The sequence below is a fragment of the Phalacrocorax aristotelis genome, chromosome 8 (assembly GCF_949628215.1).
Source record: "Phalacrocorax aristotelis chromosome 8, bGulAri2.1, whole genome shotgun sequence".
NCBI classification, from domain to species: Eukaryota; Metazoa; Chordata; class Aves; order Suliformes; family Phalacrocoracidae; genus Phalacrocorax; species Phalacrocorax aristotelis.
This window is the reverse complement of record NC_134283.1, coordinates 46164124-46186202: the sequence shown is the minus strand read 5'-3', so window position 1 is coordinate 46186202 and position 22079 is coordinate 46164124. Positions and strand designations below refer to the sequence as shown.

General features: G+C 55.2%; 1 protein-coding gene across 2 annotated transcripts in view; it reads left to right on the top strand.

The window, feature by feature from the left end:
* The window catches only part of PPP2R2B (protein phosphatase 2 regulatory subunit Bbeta), a 108203-nt gene that overhangs the window by 32499 nt on the left and 53625 nt on the right, over positions 1–22079 (top strand). Inside the window, exon 1 of one of the 2 annotated variants that reach the window (XM_075103046.1) lies at positions 2523–2756. The exons of the other annotated variant lie outside the window; for it this stretch is intronic. Coding sequence (XP_074959147.1) covers positions 2687–2756 — 70 coding nt within the window. The 5' untranslated portion in view covers positions 2523–2686. Of the gene's footprint in view, positions 1–2522; positions 2757–22079 lie in introns of those variants that run through there. 2 annotated transcript variants of the gene reach the window in all.

Sequence of the window (22079 nt, the reverse complement as noted above, 5' to 3'; positions counted from 1 at the left end):
GCTGAGAATAAATGGATTTCATGATGCAGCTCCTATGCATGTTGCATAACAAACAGGTGGCTTGTGGATGTATTTAAATGACATGGTGTATTGAAAAACTTTGCAGGACTTATGAATACATAATTATAATTCATGCACAATGGGGAGAATAATTTTTCTAGTTAATAAGGGAGAAAGGACTTGGCACTTGTTAAAATGGAAATACGCTGACGACGGATCCTGCTGAAGAGAGGGAAGGAGGTTGCTGATTTGTGTTTATGTTTCTTAAATAATATTCGTAAGTATTGCAGGGTCTTGTTATTGAGCCAGGCATTGCCTTTTGGCTGAGGCTTGCCATCTGAGATCTGAAGGGAGGATGTGATAAGGTAATATTTGCTTATTAAAAACCTGTCTTTATTTTCCTTTTCTGGAGTTGGGATTGTTTAAGCTACATTGCTCCTATGTCTTACACGGTGTACGCAAGTGCAGTAACCCTGCAGGCAAAGGTAGTCTGATTCCTGGGTGTAGCATTTTGGTTTCATTTTAACCTTTCTTTTCCTTCTCTCTTTTCCTGCGGGAGGTCTGTACCCTTCCCTTCCCTTTGGAGACAGGAGACTACAAGCACAGAGGTGACAGTTGACTTGTCCAGAGCCAGCAGCAGTTCTGAGTCCTGCTGTGCCGTGTTTGGGTCCGGTGCCCTGCGCTGCAGCGTGTACGAGGAGCTACCAGCAACACAAAAGTTATTTTTAAAGCATGATGTTACTGCTGTGACTCTTTCTAGCCTGCAAGAGAGCGTTGGTAAATACGTTTCTTGCACTTTGCCATGAAACCATGGCCAGGTCTTGTGCCTTGTCACAGTGAGTGAATTCAGACTAACCCGTGTATCTCACCCACTGCAACCGAGAGCAGCGTCGGCCACAAATACAATGTGTTTGCTTAACTTAAACACGTGCCTGGTGATTATAGCAAGGAACTCACATTCCAGAGTAATTCAGTGAAGGCTTTGGGCATGGAGACTTCAGGCTCATGCCTGTCTGATGAATGCTTCTGGCTTGTCACATCGGTAATCCCAGTATTAATGAACAGCCTGTGATGTGATGCAGTTGGCTGATAAATCCTTGAAGTTATATATGCGTATAAGTAAGTGCCAGAGTTCTTCAAGGCGCAGTTTTACAATGCCTTATATCAACCTCCATGTGACAGCATGTCAGAAAACATCCTGGGGAGGCAGGCAGGCATCCAAGAGCCTGGGAATTCACCCTTTCTCACAAGGTCACGACATGGGGCAGAATGAGCTTTCCCTCTCTCTTGCCTCTTACCTGAGAGGACCCACACGCTCCTGCAAAAGGTGTGCGGTGGCGCTGCAGTGCTGCGGTGGTGTGGAGAGCCCCTTCCACAAGACATGCATACTGGACGCACTGGAGCCCTTGAGCCTTCTTGCTCAGAGATGCTACCTCCCGTGCTTCCCCTGAAATAATCAGCTCCCAAGGAGGCAGTGCAATCTCAGCGGAATAGAGAACCTAGGCTATAAAATCTTGCACCTTGCCAATGAGATTTTAATTATGATACTACAGTTAGGAGAGGAAATCGAGCTGTGACGCGTCACTGTATTTACAATGTTATCCAGCATCTTTGCCCATTCCCTCTGCATCCCTTATTTCCCCTCTGGTCCCAGTAACAATAACGGTCCCTGCTGATGTGGCACTGGGTTGTCCAGATGGCTCCTGTCGAGCTCCACAGTTCCTGCGGCTGACCCCAGCCCTGTGCCGCGGCGGGGCTTGGGCTCACTGTGCTGGCAGGTGGACATGCAGGGCAGAGGGGCTGTGGGGCCTGTGCCCGTGTGTGCCCGGCTCCCCTGCTGCACCCAGCTGGCGCCTCCTTGTCACTGCTGGCGTGGCTGCCCCACGGCCCTTGCTGCACCCCACGGCCCTTGCTGCACCCCTGTCCCAGGACACCTGACACTTACGTGCTGTGGCTCTTTTACTGCCAAGAAAAGGCCTGGTATCAGACCCCGGCTGTGTTCGTGTGTTTGGGGTGAGCAGGTCAGGGGGCAGCACTCCTCCAGGCAGGAGCTTTCCCGGTGGCATGTGTGTCCCCGAGAGGCAAGGGGGTCCCCGGGTAGGAGTGTCCCCCGGCAGAAGCATCCCCCAGGCAGGGGCAGGGGAAGGGGCAGGAGCAGGGGCAACGGTAGGAGCAAGAGCAGAGGCAGGGGCAAAGACGGGGCAGAGGCAGGGGCAGGGGCACGGGCAGGAGCAGGGGTAGGAGCAGGGGCAGGAGCTGCGGTAGGAGCTGGGGCAGGGAGAGGGGCAGGGGCAGGGAGAGGGGCAGGGGCAGAGACGGACAGGGGCTGGGTCACAGGCAGGGGCTGAGACAGGATCAGGGGCTGGGGCACGGGCAGGGGTAGGATCAGGGGCTGGGGCACGGGCAGGGGTAGGAGCAGGGGCTGGGGTACGGGCAGGGGAAGGGGTAGCGCCGCGCTCCGCCCGCCCGGGACGCGGCGTGCCCGACGGGGCGGGCGGAGCGCGGCGGCGCCGAGCCGAGCCGAGCCGAGCGGTGCCGTATGGGAGGAGCCATTGGGCTCCACCGCCCCTGCGCCCCCCCACCGCCGCCGCATTTCGCGGCCGGCCGCCGCGGAGCAGGGCGCGGGGGGGGATGATGGATCCGCGGCTGCGGCTGCTGACGCCCCGCGCCCGCCAGCCCGCCGTCAATGGAGGAGGACGTTGAGACCCGCAAGATCAGCAGCAGTTTCCTGCGAGACCACAGCTATGCCACGGAAGGTGAGCGAGTGCCGCGGGGGTGGCGGCAGCCCCTCGCCGCCCGCAGCAGGTGGGAGCCGCCCCGCGCCGGTCCCCGCATCCGCCCGCATCGCTCCGCATCTTCCCCCTGCGCCCCCCGCCGCGCTGCTGGGGCCGGGCACCGCTCCCCGCCGGCCGGGCCGGGCCGGGCAGCCCCGCGGCGGCGGGTGCCGGGGGCGGCGCGGGGGTCCCGGGGGCTCCGCGCGGGCTGCGCCGTGCGGCTGACCCGCTCCGGTGACTCAGCACCCGCCGAGATTCCGCCGCCCTCCCGCCGGGCTGGGCTCCCCCGAGCCGGGCTTGCGGGGGTCCGGCCCCCCGCACGCCGGAGCGGCCGCGCTCAGCAGGGCTGGCCCCGAGCCGGGCTTGCGGGGGCACCCGCTCGGTACCCGGCCGGTCGCCGCCGCCGCCGGGCCGGGGCAGCGGGAGCCGCCCGCAGCAGCGCCCTGGGCGGCCCCCCCCGGAGCCCCGCACCTCCCGCCCGGGCGGCCGAAGCGGATCGGGGCCGAGCCCCCGGCCCCTCCGGGGACCCCCAGCCTCTCACGCGCCGCGGGGCTCCCCCGCCGCCCCTCGCCGCCGGAGCGGAGCCGCTGCCCCGGCAGGGCCCGGTGCCGCCGGAGGCTGCCGGGCTCCCCGGGAGCGGGAGGGGTGCGGGCGGCCGCCGCGTCGCAAGGTGCTTCCTTAGCTTCGGCCGCGTTCGTGGCTCCCGCAGGTAGCCTGTGGCTGTAGCTGCGTTCGCGAGGTTAGGAAATACGGCAAAGACTGGTGCAGTTCATCTCACAGAAATTAAATACTTGTCTCAGGGCTATTTTTCCTACAAGCCTCTGTGGGAAGAAATACGTATTTGGACTTGTGTGTTGCAGAGGCGAGGGGATGCCAAAACTGTTAGACACGCATAATGTCATATCCCCGGTAAGCTTCTGGGTGCATCTGAACACGGTTTCCCGTAATGGCTCGGGGAGCCGAGGAGACAGTGTGGCCATGTTCGGTTCAGGCATCGGAAAGTGAGCTGCAGCCTGCACATGACGCTGCAGCCTGCCACAAAGAGGCAGGCTCTACCGCCGGAGGTGGCGAAGGGACGGGGACACAGCAGCGGCTGCCTCCGCTCTCCTTCCTGACAGCCCGAGAGCTGTTGCCTTCACATCAGCTCTGTCACAGCCTCATCTCAGGAGGAGAATGCAGCTGCTGTAAAGCAACACCAGATCCTCCCCATCCTTCCCGGTAGTACTGACCCCTTGCATGAAACTTCAGAAAATAGGCTCGACACCAGAGAGGCTGAACAGGATTATTAATAGCTTAATTAGTAGCTGAAGAGGCTTTCCCCTACTGTTTCAATCTCCTAAGGCTCTAGAGGAAGCCAACATAGGACCAGATGTTGGGAATTTTATGGCTCCAGCACATGGCTAAACGAGGGTTTATCTACCGGGAAAATCTTAGGCTTAACATAGTAATGGAAAGCTCTGGATACCTGGTGAGCCACAGAAAATGATCTTATGCAAGTCTGCATTGCTTGTGTGTAGCTGAAATGTAAGTGCTCGGCATTGACAAACCCCCAGAGGCAGGGGAGGTGACACCCCGGCGCATCCCTGCTCCCTTCGGCGTCTCAGCCGTGGGCCTGGGTGGCAGGCGGACATGCGGGGCCACGCTGGCTTCCTCGCAGCCAGTTTGCCAGCACAGGGGTGGAGGGATGTTTCTGCTGGGAAGGATGGCGCGTGGCGCTTCCCAGAGGTGGTGTGGCCAGGATGGGGCTGAGCTCCCGTACTTCCCAGTCATCTGGCTCGCACTGCCTTGTGCTGTGGTCCATGGAAGGATGAATTTGCCGTTGCTGCATTGTAAAGGCAGCTGCAGCAGCCAGCAAATACAAAATGGGAAGGACCAGCCCTGTTGTGACCTGCTGAGAGCTCGGTTTTCCTGGTCGGGAAGGAGGAAGGGTTGAGATGAGCCCGCAGTGATTTCAGCTGGTGACACCGGGAGGGCTGGGGGTTTTCCAGCTCGAGGTTTCTGTGATAAGATCCAGTCCATCTAGTGATCTGGGGTGAATTTCCCCAAGCTGTAAGCTGGCTTTTTCAGAACAGCCTGTGCGTCGTACTGGAAAACTATAGCAAACCTCTCCATAGAAACGAAAGAGCCGGAGGTGTTTGTGCAGCAGGTAACCAGCGGAGCCAGGGCGATCCCCGTTGCTGTGGCGGGGCTGGAGGAGGCACATGGGAGTGTTTAATGGCTGCGCATCAGCTGGGAGTTTCTCTTCGCCTCGTGCTGTTTAGGACTTCTGCTTCTCCGTGCAGTTGTTCTGCTCAAGGAAGGCTGAATGTACTTTGAAATGGTAGGTCTTGCTAGTTCGGGGAAAAAAAAATTAAGGAAGATAATTCAGTTTTATTTTTTTCTCCATGTGAAAGCAGCATATGCCTGAAACGATGTGGTTGGAAACTCGTCTTCTATTAAAAAAAAAAATCCTCCCAAAGCCTGTTCAGAAGGTGAAGATTTGCTTTGGAAATGAAGGTGTCTCTGGTGTGTCAACTGCGGGAACAAACGGGGTTATGTAATGGGGTTTAGCGAAGTGTTGTTGTCACTTAAATAGGTCTGGTATTTTCATGCAAATGCGGGGTGAGGATGGTATTTCAAAAGCACACACTTGAATGCCCTGTTCTTGTGTGGTGCTCAGAAGTGCTGCTAATGAAGGAAGTGCAGCCATCGTGCTAATTGACTTTAGTTGCCAGGGAATATTAAGTTGCAGAGATGCAGGGCACATCCCCCGGCTGGTGTCGCAGAGCTCACCCGGGCCCAAGGAGCCGGGCGAGCTGGGTCCAGGGCCATGCCAGCAAGGTTGGTCGCTGGCCCAGACCTCACCGCGCCGCCCCAGAACGGCAGGTCTCATGTGAAACATGTTCAGAAAATATTCTGGGTTTGTTCTGCTGCATAAATCCACCTTCATTCACAATTCTGCCTAGCGCCCAGTCAAAAGTAGGACAGATTGAGAGTGTTTGAATACAAACAAACCGTTTGAGTAGCTTCTACTTTTAGACATGCTTGCTAGAGTTGTTGAAGGGCCCTTCATTCCCCTCCCCCTGCCAAAGTTGGCCCATTCCCAGTAGCTTGCCCCAAAACGCCCGACTCCTGAAGCCTTCGAGCTGTGGGTGTGACCTCTTCTGAGTAGCATTGCTGTCCACCTGGCAAGCCCCTGGGTGCTCTTGGTGGCTGGGTAAATACCTCCAAACAAAGGAGGAATGGCACAAATGCCCCTTTCTATGCTCTGTGACAGTCATGACCGAGCCCGTGTGCTCAGCGGGTTTAGTGGGACAGGAGCAGTGGCCGTCATGGCTCAGCCCAGCAGGACAACGCCTGATGAACGAAGGTTTTTCACATCTGTAGACACCCGCTCCATCGTAGGGCAGGGTCTTGGAGAGAGGAGGGCTGCTGAGTGCCGTCTTACCCCAGGGCAGGGGGGTCTCTCCTGGGGCAGGAGGGTACGGCGGCAGGGCTGGCTTGGGGCCGGGGCTGCCTGTCCACCCTCCGCAAGCTTGGCCAGGCACGGCCGCTGTGCAGGGTCCCGCCGGGTGGGGACGGGATTCTCCTCTCCAGCTCTGTCCCTATGCCGTTCTGAGGCTGCAGGGTGTCCTGGGCTCTGCGCAGAGAGTCTGCGGAGCCTGGCCCCGCAATAGGCATGGCTGGGTGACCCGTTCGCATGGAGATGTATCCCTTCCTGCCGGCTCGGTAGAACGGACGGGAAGATCTCACGGGGCGTGACGGGCGCCCGGTGCCCCGGGCTGCTCTGGGGAGGGCTGCTCCTGCCCTGCGGCAGGCACCAGGAGGAGTCTCTGGGTGGGGTGTGTGTTTTGGGGTGTGCACTTGGGCTGTACGTGTCATAGTGCAAATGCTCCCAGGGCTGGCGATGGCTGTAGGCGATACAGGTGCGGGTGCTTCACTGACACCCACGGTTCCCAGCAAAGCCCTTGGAGGAGGAGCGGTGGCCTCACACCTGTGGCCGCTCAGGGGAGGTGGCCCATGGCCAGGTGGTTGTGCAGCTGGAGGAGGACCCTTGGGAGGGGACCCTCATCCTGAGGCCATGGCATGGGCCAGGTGTGTCCTGGGGCTGTCCTGGCTCCCCCCAGCAGGGTGTCCCCATTTCCTGCCGGCTCTGCCAAGGTGTGGGGCTGACCCTGCTGGGGCTGTGTGGCCTTGGGGACATGCCGGCTGCTGCTGGGCAGGAAGGCCACGATGCCCTGCAGCCGCTCCCCAGCCACCGCTCAGCTGTTCCCCATGTGCCCCTTTTCCTGGGGTGCTGGCCGATGCCCCAGCAAGCCTTTAATCTCCTTCAGGAGTGTTTCCCAAACTGAATAGATTTTGCTGTTGAGAAATCTATCACTAAGCCTTCATTTCCTTTTCCTAGTTTAATCTTGTTACTTCCAGCTGTGACCCCCTTGCCTCCCTCAGTCATTCCCATCTGCCTGTGTTGCTGCCTCGCCGTGGTGCTGCGGGAAGGAGCTCCGATGCCGGCCCCCCTCTGCCCCGACACCAGAGACACGGCTGCGTGAGTCCCCCCACCAGCACCTCTGGGGGGCCTCTGGGCACCCGGGAGCAGTCGGATGCGTAAGCAGCCTCCGTGTACGCAGAGGACAAGTTCAGACTCTTGTTTGAATTTGAGGAGAGAGAAGCAATCTGTGCTATTAAAACCTGACCAGGTGGTCAGCAGTTTCCTTGGGTAGCTGGGTGTGTGTCCGCTGTCCGGGGGCTTTCCCATCCCTCCCTCCGCCTGCCCCAGGGCTCGGGCCTGGGCTATGCGCCCCACAGCCCTTTCAGGCCTTCTGCTGGGAGCATGTTCCTGCCTTGTCCTTACACAGGCAGAGCTTCAAAAAAAGCCTGGGGCTGTATGTAACCCACAGTTTAGGTTGTGCTGTGCTGGGTCTCTAAAAGCTTTTTCACTTTCTGGGTCTGTTAAGAGCTCTCTGTGTCAGTGATAGTGACATTTTAAAAAAATGTATGGGTAGTCCCCAGAAGAGCATGAAGTGAGGTATTTTCCCCCAGCACTGGGTTCAGGGTGAGAGCTGTTCGGTATTTTTGTTGTTACAAATGACGTGAGTTGCTGTTTGGAGATCATCTGGATTGGGATTTAATTAATCCGGGAACCTCCTTGAAGTTGTGGTTTTATCACATAAGTACTTTGATTATGAAACACAGTCCCATCCTTTATGCTTTTTATTTATATACATGTACTATGTTTAGACCTCTCTTCCTCTCCCTGAGTCTGTGCTCCAGCTGGGTCGAAGGACCCATGGACACATCTCCTTCTGTCTAATCCAGGGATCACTGTGAGGAGTGCAGTGTAACTCAGCCGTTTGTAGTGCACTGCGTCAAAGCCGACTTGGGGATACTTTAATCCAGGGATTAATGAGAGAATAGATGTGCCTGGGGACTCTGTAATCTAGGGATTACTGAGGGGGCCGGGAGCAGGTAATGAAGCAACTCTGACCCACCGCAGATGGGCTGTGAGAGCGCCTGCTCACTGGTGGTGGCATCCGCGGGGCTCATACCTGTCTGCAGGGGACAGGGCTCGGCGTCTCCCCCGCCCTGTCTCTGTGGGAGGACCAGGTCAGGACCCACTCCTGCTGTGATGCTGGGGAACGCTGCGTTGCTCCCAGCAGGCACCAACAGCAACGTGGAATTGTCTGGCCTTAAAACCCAGCGTTGCACCAGTCCCTGCTGCTGTAGGGGTCCATCTGCTCTGGGGACCTGCTGCATCACGTCAAAACCCAACACCAGTCCTTCCCTTGAGCCCAGTGCCCTGGGGCACGCTGTGAATGCTCACATGGCGAGCCTTGGGGTGCCAGCACAGGACAGCCCGATCCTCAGGCTTCCAAATGGGATTGTGGGACCTGGTGAAGTGGTGGTGGAGTCACCAGGTGCAACAGTGGCTTTCCCCATGCCCCTGCCATCCCCTCTGTGCCTGCCTCAGTTTTGTGCCTCCCCTGGGATATGCTTGCTCCTCAGCCAGCTCCTGCGGTGATGCCTAGTCTCAGTAGACAGCTGGTGTCTCGTCAGAGGGCTCGTTGGGCACTTGGGGTGATCCTTCTGGGTCAGAGTGACCTTGTGCTCGTGCTGTCAGCTGTGAGGAGGCCGGCAGGCGATGCAAAGCGTTTTGTGCTGCCGCTGTGTCCTGCAGCCTTCGGCACGTGCGTGGGGCTGTGCGTGCATGGGGCTGCGTGCTGTGGCAGGGGTCTCCCTTGGGCCGCGTGGGGCAGAGGTACAGGGAGCTCCATCAGGGAAACTTCCGAAGGTCCGGCGGAGCAGCTGTCGTGTGAAGGGGAGCAGACTTGGGAAACTTTCCCACAGGGTAGTCAACCCTTGTGATCTTTTAGCATCTGCAGGAAGGGACTGGAGAAGGTCATGAAAGGTGTCAACTAAACACAGAGGGACCACCTGTGGCTCAGGAGGCCCCTGAGTTAACCATTGTTAAAGGGTAGGAGAATACTAGTGGAAACACGTCATGTGCTTGCCCTGTTTGTGTGCATCTCCTGTTGTCTGCCAGAGGTGGGATACTGGGCTGGATATGCTTTTGATTTGACCCAGTGTGGCCTGGCTCCTGGGCAAGGTTCTTGTGGTCACTTGTGTGAACGAGAGTCTGCAGGGCTCTGCCAAGGCCCTAACGCCTCCTCCCCAAAGAACTGGCGAGATCCTGTACCCAGAAAGTCAGCGGGCAGTAGGATTAATGGCAAATGCCGTGGCAGGCCAGGTAATCATCAGCTACCCGAAGCTCTGAGAGCTAGAGCAGAGGCGTACCCCTGCCAGGGGGCTTGGCAGTGGTCAGCTGGGGGAATAAAGCTTCGTGGAAGAGATCCTTTGAGAGCATAAGTCCCAGCTGCTGAGTTGCTGGAAACTGCCACTGGTGTGGGCTGGTGATGCCAGTAACCACCATGAGAGGTGTGTGCCGGCTCGCACAGAGGTGAGACACGCAGAGCCACGCACACGTAGCAGAGCTGAGGCGTGTTGACGTGGCAGGATGCTGATCAGGCAGGTTAAAAATAGCAGCTGCCTCCTCCCTGCTCCTCTCGATCTCGGCTGTGTGGCTGTGACCAGGAGCTGGAAGCGCTTATGCCGATGTGCTGAGCAGGCACAAAGCACCAGCTGCAGCTGGGGCCGGCGCAGAGCTCAGGTACCGCAGGGAGCGTGCCAGGCAGTGCCGCGCAGGCGCCTGCCGCCGCAGGGCCGGAGCAGGGATCCGGGCGCCCAGCGACAGTGGAGCTGCTGCACGACAGGTCTGCCTGGACCTGGTGGGTAAACACCAAAACTCCCCCTGACTTCTCGTCTCGGCATCTCTGCGTAGTGCTGCTGTGACTCGCGGATACCTGGCAGCCCTGTGCAGCGGCACCTGAGCTCCTCGTGGCCCTCCCAGAGTCCCTGTGAGTTAGGGGACGGGTGGCTGCCGTGCCCTTGAGCTGGGGAAGAGCAAAGCCGGGACCGGCCTGGGCATGCTGCGCCTGGTCCCAGTGCTCCTGGGAAGGGTGAGGTGCAACTGTGGCCATCTGGGCCCCTGCGCCTGGGCACCAGAGCCCAGATGTGGAGACACTCGGTGCGTTGTTCATGCGTTGTCACAAATGCTGTGCACAGCTTGCGTCCCTGCCGCCCTCCCCAACAAAGGCGTAATTGAGCCGTTAAAGTCAATGTCTCCATTCAGAGTGGTTGTTCCAGCACCAGTTGTTATTTTTCTCCTGATGCATTGTGAGCCTGATTTCTTGAGGGGAAACATTTGAAGGGTCTTTGATTGAGTGGTTTTGTTCTCCCATAGCAGCTGCAGTTAGGGCCAGAGTGGGGAATGGTACTGCTCCTCTTGCACCGTGCCGCTGGCCTTTGAATCGCTCCAGAAGCGCAGGCACAGATCAGCGGGACCTCGTTCAGTGTGGCAGCGAGTGAAAGGAGTCCTGGGCGCTGGTTGTCATCCTTTGACATCCTGGTGTTTTTCCTCATCAGGTTTGCACTTGCATCCAGCAGTTAACTTGAGTTGGGATGATTTTTTGCGTTGCCCTCGACAATCAAATACAGCAGATGCCTCCTGACCTGAATGAGCTGCAGCCCCTTAGGCACAGCGTGGGCGAGGAGAGTAAGGTGGCAGGCAGGTTAAACAATCAGAGGTAGCACCCTTCACGATAGCTTTGTCTTTTTGTTGAAGCTTTTCTATAACCTAGGTGTTTTCCATGAGCAGTGCAGACTTTACACCTTCCTGGGTCAAGTTCAAGGTTGTCCTAAGCTCTTTGGTCCTCTGAATCTGTCCGGTAACACGGTGTTGCCCAGGCAGGGCTGTCCCATCTCAGACCCAGGTTTCTATCGCGAGTGCTTGTGCTGGCTGGCGGAGGAGCACGCTGCCTGTCCCTGCTCGTGCTGGAGGATGCCTTGAGAAGTTGCACGTGCCTTGTCTCGGGGGTGGAGGCTCTGCCGCGTTCATGAGAGGAGCCACTGGCTCCCTCCCTGGAGCCCAGCTGGGCGCGTGTGAAGGGAACCCCAAAGTGGCTGCCCCCGCTTGGTGTCGCACCCACTCTGGGTCAGCGTGAGACCTCCCGAGAAGTGCTTGGCCCGGGGCGTTTGGAGGTGGAGCACCCCTGGAGCAGGAACACAGCTGCCTGCTGAGGGGTGGCCCACGATGCTTCTGTTGCCTCTTAGTACGCAGCGAACACAAGTGACAACTGCCGGCAGGGATGGACGATGGACAGGGCTGCAGCCCTCAGGCTGTTCTGCGTGGGAGGCGATGCTTGGGAGAGGGAAGCATAGCCCTCCCTGACACAGCAGGTCCCAGGACCAGGCAGGTGGCTGTGCAATTTGTGTGGTTTGTCTGTTTTGGTTTGGTTTTCAGTCTTTAACTGCTTAAGTCTCCTGCAACCAAGCCCTCACCGCACCTTCAGCTCACTTTGTTTCAGGGTCAGCTCAGAAAAGTACTCTGAGGTGCAATATGTACCTTCAGAAGAAGGAAAATGCCAAATGGGTGGGAGCTTTTAATTGCAACCTTGTGGGGGGCTGCAAGAATCACCGGAGTCCAGGCAGCAGGGCTGGGGGAGAGAGGGGAGAGGTGTTCCCAGGCGATTGGCATATCCAGAAAGATCCTGCCTCTGTTGCAATGCTGTTTGTCTGCATTTGCACAGAATTGTTCTGCAGGCTTTTTGTTTCCTTTAAAAACTGTTTCCTCGCTTGCTGGTGTGCAGCGAGTCAGCTGTTCAAGCGTGCCATGGACCATCTCTCCTAATGCCATCCTAAAGCAGATCCGGTGAATGGAAAGGTAACCGAAATAGCAACCAGAAACCAAAATAGACTACTAATCTTCCGTTTCAATCTTCTCTGTCCTGCATTTCAGTTGATTCCCTAGTGCAGTCATAAAACACGACCATTATCTCAGCTTCCCGAGTATGCAAACAAATTGCTGTGATTTTCCTACCCTTGGATCAGTCCCTATCCATATTCTCTGAATAACAATAAAACGTTAATGGAGATAAAGACTGTTATCTCCCTCATGTCTATTTTGTCATTGGAATAACAATTTTAAATGTTAAGAGTGCTGAGATTTATAGATGCCAAGCCTGCTCAGCAAAAATAAATCATGTTCCATGGTGCACGTTACCATTTATTGCTGCTGTATTATCTGAAGCCAGAGTGGGTGTTAACCCTGTGATAACATCCTCAAAGGGGATTTAAAAAAAAAATTTGTAGTTTAAATTAAAAATTCTTTTGGCTGCCTGGTTTGATCTGCAATTCATTTTAGTGCAGGGGTATCAAAGTGGAAACTATTCAAAATGCTGACAACAAGCTCCCCAAGAAGTATGAAAATGGGAGAAGCCCCGGATCCTGAAACTGTTCTAGCTGCAGTTTCAGTGAGCCCAGCTCCACACGTGTGGCTTCCCGAATATGGTTTTTCCAAGGTTTTGTAGACTTTGGAAGACCACTGGTTTTCTAAGCTTCCTCTTGGTGTTCTCATTCTTGATACAAAAGTCCTCAGTGACGTACACGTTGATGGCAAGATGAATGTATTTCAGTTGTTAATGCATGGCCCGAGCCGGCGTGGCCCTGCAGCCTCTGTGGGTAAAGCCCTGCCCTTGCCCAGCCCCGGCGCTCCCCTGCCTCCCGTGACAGCCGTGCCAGTGCTCCGGGTGTCGCTTGGTCAGCCCCAGCTGCCTCCCCACGTTGGCGCTGCCGGCCTCGCCAGCGCTGGCGGAGCCGAGGGCAGCGTTTGGGGTCCTGCTCGCGTGCTGCTGTGTCACCAGGCAGTCCCGAAATGAGCAGCGCGGCCTTGGTGGTGAGTCATGAGGCATTTCCTTGCGTTCCCTTTGTTAGCTCTGTAAGTAAAGGAAAAGCAGTCTGACTCTGATGAAAAGCAACCTGTCTGACGAACACAGGCATTTGACCAAACGGTGAGTACTAGCTACTGACGATGCATCTCTGCCGCCAGTCTCATAGCAGTGAGCAGCTGATGAGCATCATTAGCTGGGATGACAGATTGCTTCACTTGCAGGCTGAGTAAATTTTACCAAGTGAGAAGGGGAGGGAGGTCAGGGGAGCGCAGAGGAGCCAGTCCTTCCACCTTGCGTTGTTTACAGCACACTGATGAATCTGTCTCACAGCAGAGCTCAGACTGATGGGCGCCAGATGCCGACCGGCGTCAGGGGGAGGCTGTAGCTTGTTTAACACCTGGCTCCTGCCCATTAAACTTGCTCAGATACACAGTGCAGAACACTAAGCACTTGTACTCCCACGTTCGTGGTGCAGTTCCCGCAAAAACCTACTACCAGGAAGAGTGCCCACCTCTAAGCACGGCATTTCAGGGGCATGGCAGCCCTGGGGAAAATGCCTCGAGAGCTGCGGTGTGCAGGTGTAGGGCTGTTCAGCCAGCATGAAACTGCATGCAAGAAAATGATCTTTGCTTCCTTGGGGCCCCTGCTCTGTTGCTGCCTGATGGGGTGTCCTGAAGGCCGGGTGCGTGGCATGACCCCTGAGGCAGGAGGGGAGCACCGGTCACGGCTCTCCCACCATACACCTGCCTCCAGACGGGCCGTGTGTGTGCTGCCACTCCCAGTCTCACGGGAAACCTGTGTAATGGCTGGGGGGACTACTTGGAGAGCCCAGGTTCCTTCTTTACCCAGTTTTGTCACCATCCTGCTTTCTGCGTGCTTAGGAGTGTATTGAGAGCTCACACTGCTGGTGTACAGCTTTGGCTTTTACTCTGGTTTACAAGTTGTAATAAAACTGTGATAGAGCAGTGACCAACCCCGATGGCCCTTCAGCCCTTCGTGCATGTCCCCAGCTCCCATGTGCAGGGCTCAGAGAATTGCTTTCCCTTCAGCCACTCCATTTTAAGGGAAGTGCTTCATGATGTTCTGTCGTAAAATACTGTTGTGGGCGCTGGGTGCAGATAACTGGGCTGTACAGCTCCAGTGAGCTCTCCGGGTGTCGGGATGAGAGCTCTGCACCGAGGAAATGAGGCGCACTTGATGCTTCCGGAGCGAGTGAAATGGCTCTCGCAACCGTTGTTGGTCTTTGTTCTGCTGAGACAACAGGGTGGTCCAGGGAAGGGGGATGGTCATCGCCCAGCCACCTGCTGGAGGTGATCTTAAGCAGAGTGTTTTAGTGGGGTGTGCAGTTCACATGGCATGTAACAAAAGGGAGCTAAACATTCTATGCTATTAATCTGAATTTCCCGAACGCTTATAGGTAAATACATACAAGATTAATTCCCTTCCGAACCTATGTGTATGAACTGATTTCCACCCGTCTGGCAGGTAGAGGAAGCCTCAGTTATGAGTAGATTATTTCGTGACTCCTGACTCGGGAGCCTTGCACTTGCTGTTCCAGAGCAGGAGACGGGGTCTGCTGCCGGAGGTTAGCCATCGGCAGAGGTGGAAGCTGCTCCGACCTCTGCCAGCAAGCTGTCCGTGGAAACGTGCGTCTGTGTGGGATGGGGGGAATGGAAGAGGGAGAATTAGAGAGGTGGTTTCTGAGAGCCGTCCCTCACAATCCCTAAATAAACTTGGCCTTGGTTGTAGTAGGCTGACAGACCCTTAATTATAATAACAGCATGAGCAGTGTTGCTTTGTAACTGGTTCCCCACTGAAAATTTCTGGCTAGCAGGAGTGGTATGCCAGATGTCTGCTTGTGATTGCCTCTGGTTGTGAAGATCAGTTTGGGGGTTAACGCTCTCAGCTGGAGGATACAAATAATGCAGGTATCCAGGGGTGGCTTGGTTTGTTTGCCTGATTTTTTGGCAGAAGCCAGAGTCCCATTGCATAGGCCCGTCAAATCTTTGCAAGCACCTCTGCAGCAATTGCCTTTCGCAAAAAGTCGTTACGTTAGAAGGCACTGGAGTGAATGGGGATCTTCACGTCTCCAAACAGTGACGTACTGCTGGATTTTGGCTAAGTTCCGGAGAAGGTGTCCCTCCACCCCAGCCTTAGTTGTGATCTTTGGGTTCACGTAGCCACCAGACCAGCGTGATTTCAGTCTAGAGACGTGGCCATGTGTGGAGCGTGGCTGGAGTCGTGCAGCAGTGGGGTCTGGACCACCCCGACAATGCCTGTGAGTCCCAGGAGTTTTGCTAGGCTGGAAAATGCACTGAACGATGCTCTGAGCCTATGATTTTTGCACCTGCTGTGCTCTTTGTGTCAGAGTAGAGGGTAGCCTGAGGGCTGGGTGGTGGGAGAGAGCTGGAGGCACAGTGGCTGTAAGGAGTCTCCGGCCTGTTGCTAGCAAGTGTGTTGGGCTGTGTGTGCGTGAGAAAGCCAGCGAGAAGCCATCTCTCAGCCCGCCTGGCCCAACACCCAGCAGGCTGTCACGCTGCTGACACCCTGAAGGTACCTACTGGTGTGTCACATCCAGCAAAGTGCGGCTGGAAGCCCCTCTCAGTACCAGCTAGGTGTGCATTTCCCTGCAGCTAGAGCGTTTTGGTTATGGATCCTGTTTCGTACTGTTGTTTGACACCTTGATGTAATATTCTCATTAGGAGTCCTGAAAAACACAGCAGCTGGGTGTTACTGATGAAGTGCTTCCAGCTAGTAACAGGTTATTGAGCTTTTTTTCAGCAGTGGAAGTAATAAAGAAGCATCCTTTATTAGTGATCGGGCATAAAAATGAAGTCAAGGGTCAATACTTGTGGCACTAACTGGTTTAGTTTGCCTGAGATTGTGTTTGTGATACCACACAGAGATCACCTTGTAGCCAGGGCTGTCCCTGGTGTCAGTGGAGCCAGATCCATTTCTCCCCTTAGGTCTTGAGGCGATCCGAGTTCAGTGTTCACCATCAGTGCTGTGGCTGTCAGGCGCCAATAGTGCCTGCTGCGAGGCTGCCACAGGGATCCAGCCCGAGCCAGGCACTCGGGGACCCGCATCTGACTGTGATGTTGATGACGGAATAGCAGCTCCTGGTTCTCATCCAGTACTCCTTCACTAGTAGGTCTCAAAGCACTTCATAAACAAGATGAGGCTTCTTGCTTGTATTTTACAGATGTATTTACCGATTCTTACCCATTAGTGCTCTTCCAGGCTGGGCACTGATCTTGGCGATGCTGCTTTGAAGCTAGAGCTAAAGTCTGCAGTGTTACCTTGTCTGTACGGGGCTCTTAGGAGGAAACGATGAAGTCTTGTCATGTTTGGACATTTGATCTAACATAAGAACTTTCTAATTAGGGTGTTTATGAGTTAATCACGTGATACTTTGTTTGCTCCCTGCTGCAAGCCTGAGATGCGTGTGAGGATGTAGGGAAGTGGATCATCCTTTTTTGGCTTTGTGTCACCCTGATGTATTATCTCCATCTGGTTGTCTCCTCCCCCCTCGTGTCCCTCAGCTGGAAGTAAGTGTGTACCAGTGGCTATTAATAGCTGAATCCTGCAACAGTCTGCTCTTGCAGATGGGATTCTCAGCTTGTGAAGCCTAAAACTCATTACAAATAAAGCAATACGCTGTGTGGTCCTTAATACAATTAGCCTTGCTAGAAGTTAGGTTGTCGGGGCCAAATGCTGCCCTCGGTCTCTGTGTGAAGGTTGCCCGTCAGTGTCGTGGCCCGCAGATCCCGACCAGCACATCCCCTTGTTGCTCACGTAGCTGACAATTCAGCGACAATTCAGCCGCGGCCACAGTGCTTCGTCACCAGCACTGTCTGTCCGTGAAATACGGACGCGAGATCCTGGCCCCGATGCCTCTGGCAGCGCAGTCCTGATGTCCCGTGTGGTTTATGGCATCGGGATGGGAGAACTGTTGCTCTACAGCTTGTCTGCGTTGCTTGAGGACGCTGGCTGTTGAGGGCTTTGACTTGTCACCTTTTCTACCATGTCCTTGAAGAGCTAGAACCCGTCAAAGTGCAGGTTACCCTCTTTGCAGGAGAAGCCATCTCATCCTTTCTGACAGGGGTATTTTACCTGCAGGAGGAGGCAGAAGGGCAAAGCGATATTCACAAGCATTTCTGGGACCCCCTTTCTCAAGGGCCAAGCAGCTGAGAATCCAACAGCCTGCACAGCTAAAGGCGGTTGGTCGTGTCTTCACTTGCCACCTTGCCGTGCCCATGTGCTTGACTGCACATGCGTACGCTTGTAAACCTTCTCCTGCTTGCCGGGCTTGGCAATTGCTAGGAGAAAAAAGGGAGCAAAAAGACAAACCACCGTGACTTGGGAGCGGTTGGGAGGGTGCGTGGGATGGAGGGGCTGTGCTAGGTGTACCTAGGGCAGGTTAGGTGAAGCAGGTAGAGCTCCGGTGGCAGGTTGCTGGGCAGGAGACTGTCCCCGTGGTTGGGTGCGGAGCCGCAGGCAGCGCTGTGAGACCTCGCGAGGGGCACGGCAGGGCGCGGTGGGACGGCAGCGCCGCGTGCGTTTCACATGCCAGCGGCTGGTAATGTGACAAATCCAAAGCTGTGGACTTCTGCATTCATCTTTGCTCTGCTTAGAGTCTTGGGAACTCTAGTTAATTTTGTTCCCCAAATTGCATTTTGCCTCATCTTTCCATAACTGTGTCAATCTGTTGCTAAAGTTACAAACCCGTGACATTATTCTATAGATCATTCATAGATCTGTCGCTTGAATTTCACACCTCCCTGAGCTGCTCAGGGGCCTGGAGCACGTCCTTGCCCTGCTCGCACAAAGGTACCCCCATCACTGTTTCTTCCCAGGGGCTCTGGCCCCCCTGAGGCAGCGGTGACCGTCTCCTCGGCTGACCTGGCGGCAGGATTAGGCTGCTTGCCTCCACGTGGAGCGAACAGTGACGTGACCCTGTCCTCAATGTGTGTGGCTGGGGCCTGCCCTCGCATCAGCTGCCAGGCAGAACCCCAACCCTGTTCCTCCTTCGCTCGTTTGCAAAACAGAAAAAATGGTATTTCCCTGCCTGGCATATAACAAGTTCAAGGTTCCAGTATGACAGTCCTGAGTTGTAAAAGCAGGAGAGGTGGGGTTCTCATGAACGTGTTCCTTAAAGCTGTTCTGTGAAAACATGGAAAAATCTATGAAACCTATAGAAATCCTTCCTGAAGGTGGGTCGGAAACTTTGCAAAGTAACTGATAATGTGTATTTCAACAGGGTTTCACCTGCTGGGCCTGTGAGCTTCGCAGAGGTGTAATATTCATTGAAAACAGAAATAGTTCAAAACACAAATGTGATCCAGGCAGGAGAAATGAAGTCAATTTGTGGTTTGGGCAGCTGTCCCGCAGAGGTTGATGTGTCTAATCCCAGATGGAGAGCGGAGAATTTTGCTAAAATTTCTGCTGTCTTCTCAAATGGCAACCTCTATATTTTACTACTTTCCCAACCAAAACAGCAAGCTTATCTTCTGCCGCGTGTTAGAATAAATTCTTCTGTAGATATGGGAACAACATAAATGAAAATTAATTTCATTCTGAAATGAATTGCAGAGGCCTGGCTGAGCCCAGTGCCTGCGTTTGATTCAGCAGAACCTCCCAGTGTGGGGCTGGTGTGACTCCTCGGGGCCCGAGGGCTGCCGGCCGCCTGGGCGAGGCCGTGCTGTGGGTGCTCGGAGCTCGAGCGCGGTGGGCTCTGCCCCACCGCTGGCCCTCACCTCTCATCCACCAGCGCAAGCCCTTGCCTTCGCCGCCGTGGCCGCGCCTGCGGGTGTGAGAGCGGGCGCCTGTGGTGACCCCGCGGTGCCGGGTGTGCGGATGGCGCGGACCGGGGAGCCTGGCAGCAGGGCCTGAACCGTGGGGCACTGGGGGGGCTGTGCCTCCCCTGTGAGCTCCATGTCCCTCAGCCCCCGCCTGACAGCCGTGGGGATGGGCAACAGATGGGGTGGGAGTGGGGTTTACGTGGGCAGAGGAGGCGGGAGGCGCGATCACGCCTCGACGGCAGAGCTCACCACGCACCTGCTTTGCGGGGTCTCGGTGTCACGTGTGTGCTGGCCGGCGTGGCAGGGCGGTGGCGGCTGGGCTCCAGTGCCACGGGAGCGTGGCGGTGCTGGCTGTGCCCTTCCTCCGGCCGAGAGCCCGCTGTCCTGCGGGGAGGCAGGCACCGGCCCCTGCGGCCGGAGCGTTGTTTAAAGCAAGCTCTCCAGGCTTGCTGAGATCAGGCTGCGCCCTCCCCGCTTATGTGTCTGACTTTCTCTGCGGGACCAAGACCTGTCCACGGCAGAAAGGTGGGGGCAGTTCCTGGTGCTGGGGGATTCTGCACCAAACCTTGCTCTTGCCCTTCCCTCAAACCTGTCCTTTCCCAGGTCTCCGGCTCCTCGCGTGGCAGGCGCATCCAGCGATGGACCTGCCGATGACGGAGCAGCAGGGGAGCAGTGCGGGGTGAGGCGGAGGCCTCCTGCAGAGGCAGGAGGGGGGACCCTGTACAGAGCTGTGTAAGAGAGAAACTGCCAGAAATTGCTCCAAATTGTGCTCACGTCTGGTGTGCTTCCCCTTGCCAGGGACCCATGCAGCCCTGGGAACCAGCGGGGCTTTGGAGTTTTATTCTTAAAGGCTCTGTTTAATTAAGAGAGCTCTGCTATTTTAAGAGAGAAGCCTGCTGTTAAAACTGCAAGGTTGTTTTTAGATTCATTGTACCTCTCCTTGCACTCTTTGGAGGGAGGCCTCTCCGTAGGGACGCTCGTGTCCCCACGCGCGGGAGGCGTCCGTCCCCATCGGGACAGCGGTCCTGCCCCGTCTCTGCACTCGCCGGCGGGGGGCGAAGCATCCTGCGCGAGGTCTTTGGTGTGTTTATATGGCTGGCGTGTTTACCGTGGCTTGGCCATGGCGAGCGCTTACCAGGATGAATCTGGCCAGCGCCGATGTTCCTCTGGGAACAGGGGCGCCGCAGCTGCCTGCGCTGCTTCATGCCTTTTACGTGCGCAAGGTTGCGGTGCAGCTAGGCTGAAGGATATGTGGCTGTTCACTTCGCTGACTAGAAATGATCGTCATGACTCCAGGCAGGAGACATGCCCTGGTTTGAAGTACCTCTGTACAGCTGAATTCCTGACTTCTGTGGCACTCTGTTCTCTATCCTTCAAGAGCTACTGCCTCACCAAACCTCTTTCTTTCCTTGCAATCTGCTTCTGACAATGTGTGAAGTTATTGACAAGGTGATGAAATCTGGTGGACTAGGATTTGCCAGAAAAAGAAGGCTTTTTTCCTCTGCATATGCAATCTCAGGCCTTCAAATGAAACCATCCCCCCTGTAAAACCCGTGTGCCGGGTGCCGAGTGGCGGCGGCAGGCAGTGAGCGCCAGGCCTCGGAAGAGATGCACGTGATAATTAGCACAAGAAAAATACACTGTGACACTGTCCTTGCGAGGTCTCCTCCATCCGGTGCTGGGTACTGCCCACCAAACCCTGTCCCTCCTGCCTGGTTAGGATAAACCTGCAGCATTGTTATCACCTGGAACGAGGTGTAATTTTCAGTGCTGTTTTACAAAGTCAGTCTCAAGACGCATGTGTTTTATGCCAGCCGGGTGTCCAGGGGCTTTGTGTTGCGTGGGTGGTAGGGGCAGGAGTCGCTGCGGTGTTCCACGATGGTAATGCAGACTCACCTGTGGGAGTCAGCGCTCACGTGGGCTCCACGGATGCTTTGCCATCTGCTGACGGGCTCAACCTCTTCCGTGAGGTTAGCATGAGAGAATAGGAATATGATCAGATGCATTAAGTGGGAAGACACTCCCGATGGATGATGATCCTAACTCATCCAGATGAAGCTTTTGGGAATAGCTTGTTGGGAAAAATGCTGCCTTGGGAGAGTGCTTGGAAAGACTTGAATTCTGCAAAGGTAATGGTTGGATTTAGGTGGCATTTATTCTTGGCTGTTGTGTCGCCTTCAGTTGTCCTTGCAGGGGTGCCTTTCTGCCAGCCAGGGCTGAAATGCCTGGTGGCCCTCTGGGTCCTGCAGCCCCAGCGAGCCCAGCCTGGTGAGGAGCTGCAGAGGCAGCTCCTTCTCCAGGCCCTTTCAATAGAAACGGGCTGCGTTTTCCTGGTGAGGTTTAAATAGTCTCTCTGCATGACAGTACATTAAAATAGAAGCTTGTTTCAACCAATGCACTCCGTTACCTCCAGTGTGAGAATGCTAATAGACAGCTTGGCTAGATTTAGCTTTTGTTACGCTCTTGGCAGTGCTATTTGGAGGCTGGAAGGCTATTTTAGATATACTTAATTACAGCTTTTTCTTGCTTAGCGAATAGCTACTGGTACAATTATTAACCTGTAGTGAAAAATGTTAAAGCAGATGGGAAATATTCAAGGCATTCTCTTGTCCCATCCCCCCCAAAATATGAGGAAAACAATATTTATACTTATCGGCAAGCATTATTTTCTGGGTAGCAGGGTTTGCAAACAGTTTACTGTGTGTTTCTTTTACTTTCCAAAAGCCATTGATTTTTGCAGTGTTGCAATTAGAAAACAAGAAGCCTATAAAATGATGTTATTCCTGTATTTTAAAATGGAGTTTCAGTCTCCTGCTGTCTTTTTATCGGTTTCCGCCCTTTCCAGCCCTGCTGAATGTTGCTTGAGTCAGCATGCTCTAATTGGCCTGTGGAGATCCAGGTCTTGCTGGTACCACTCAAAACCCAAACAGCTTTGCTACAATTTCGCCATTCTTGGGCTTCCCATGTAATAGGGGACGTGCACAGGCCTGAGCGGCTGGTGCTGCAGCTGCATCGACTGGGAGCACTTGGCTAATCACTTCCTGTAATTACATTCTTCACTAGGAATAAAGTTAATCTTCTCAGAGCATGTAAAACCTGACCCGCAGCCTGAGCAGGCAGAAACACTGCTGTTTATAGGCACCTTTATCCAAGTGTAAAGGGGCTGTTCCCAAACCAGAAGCAATTAGTATAATTAGATATTCCTCGTCTTGAGCCAAGGATATATAATAATAAACTGTAAC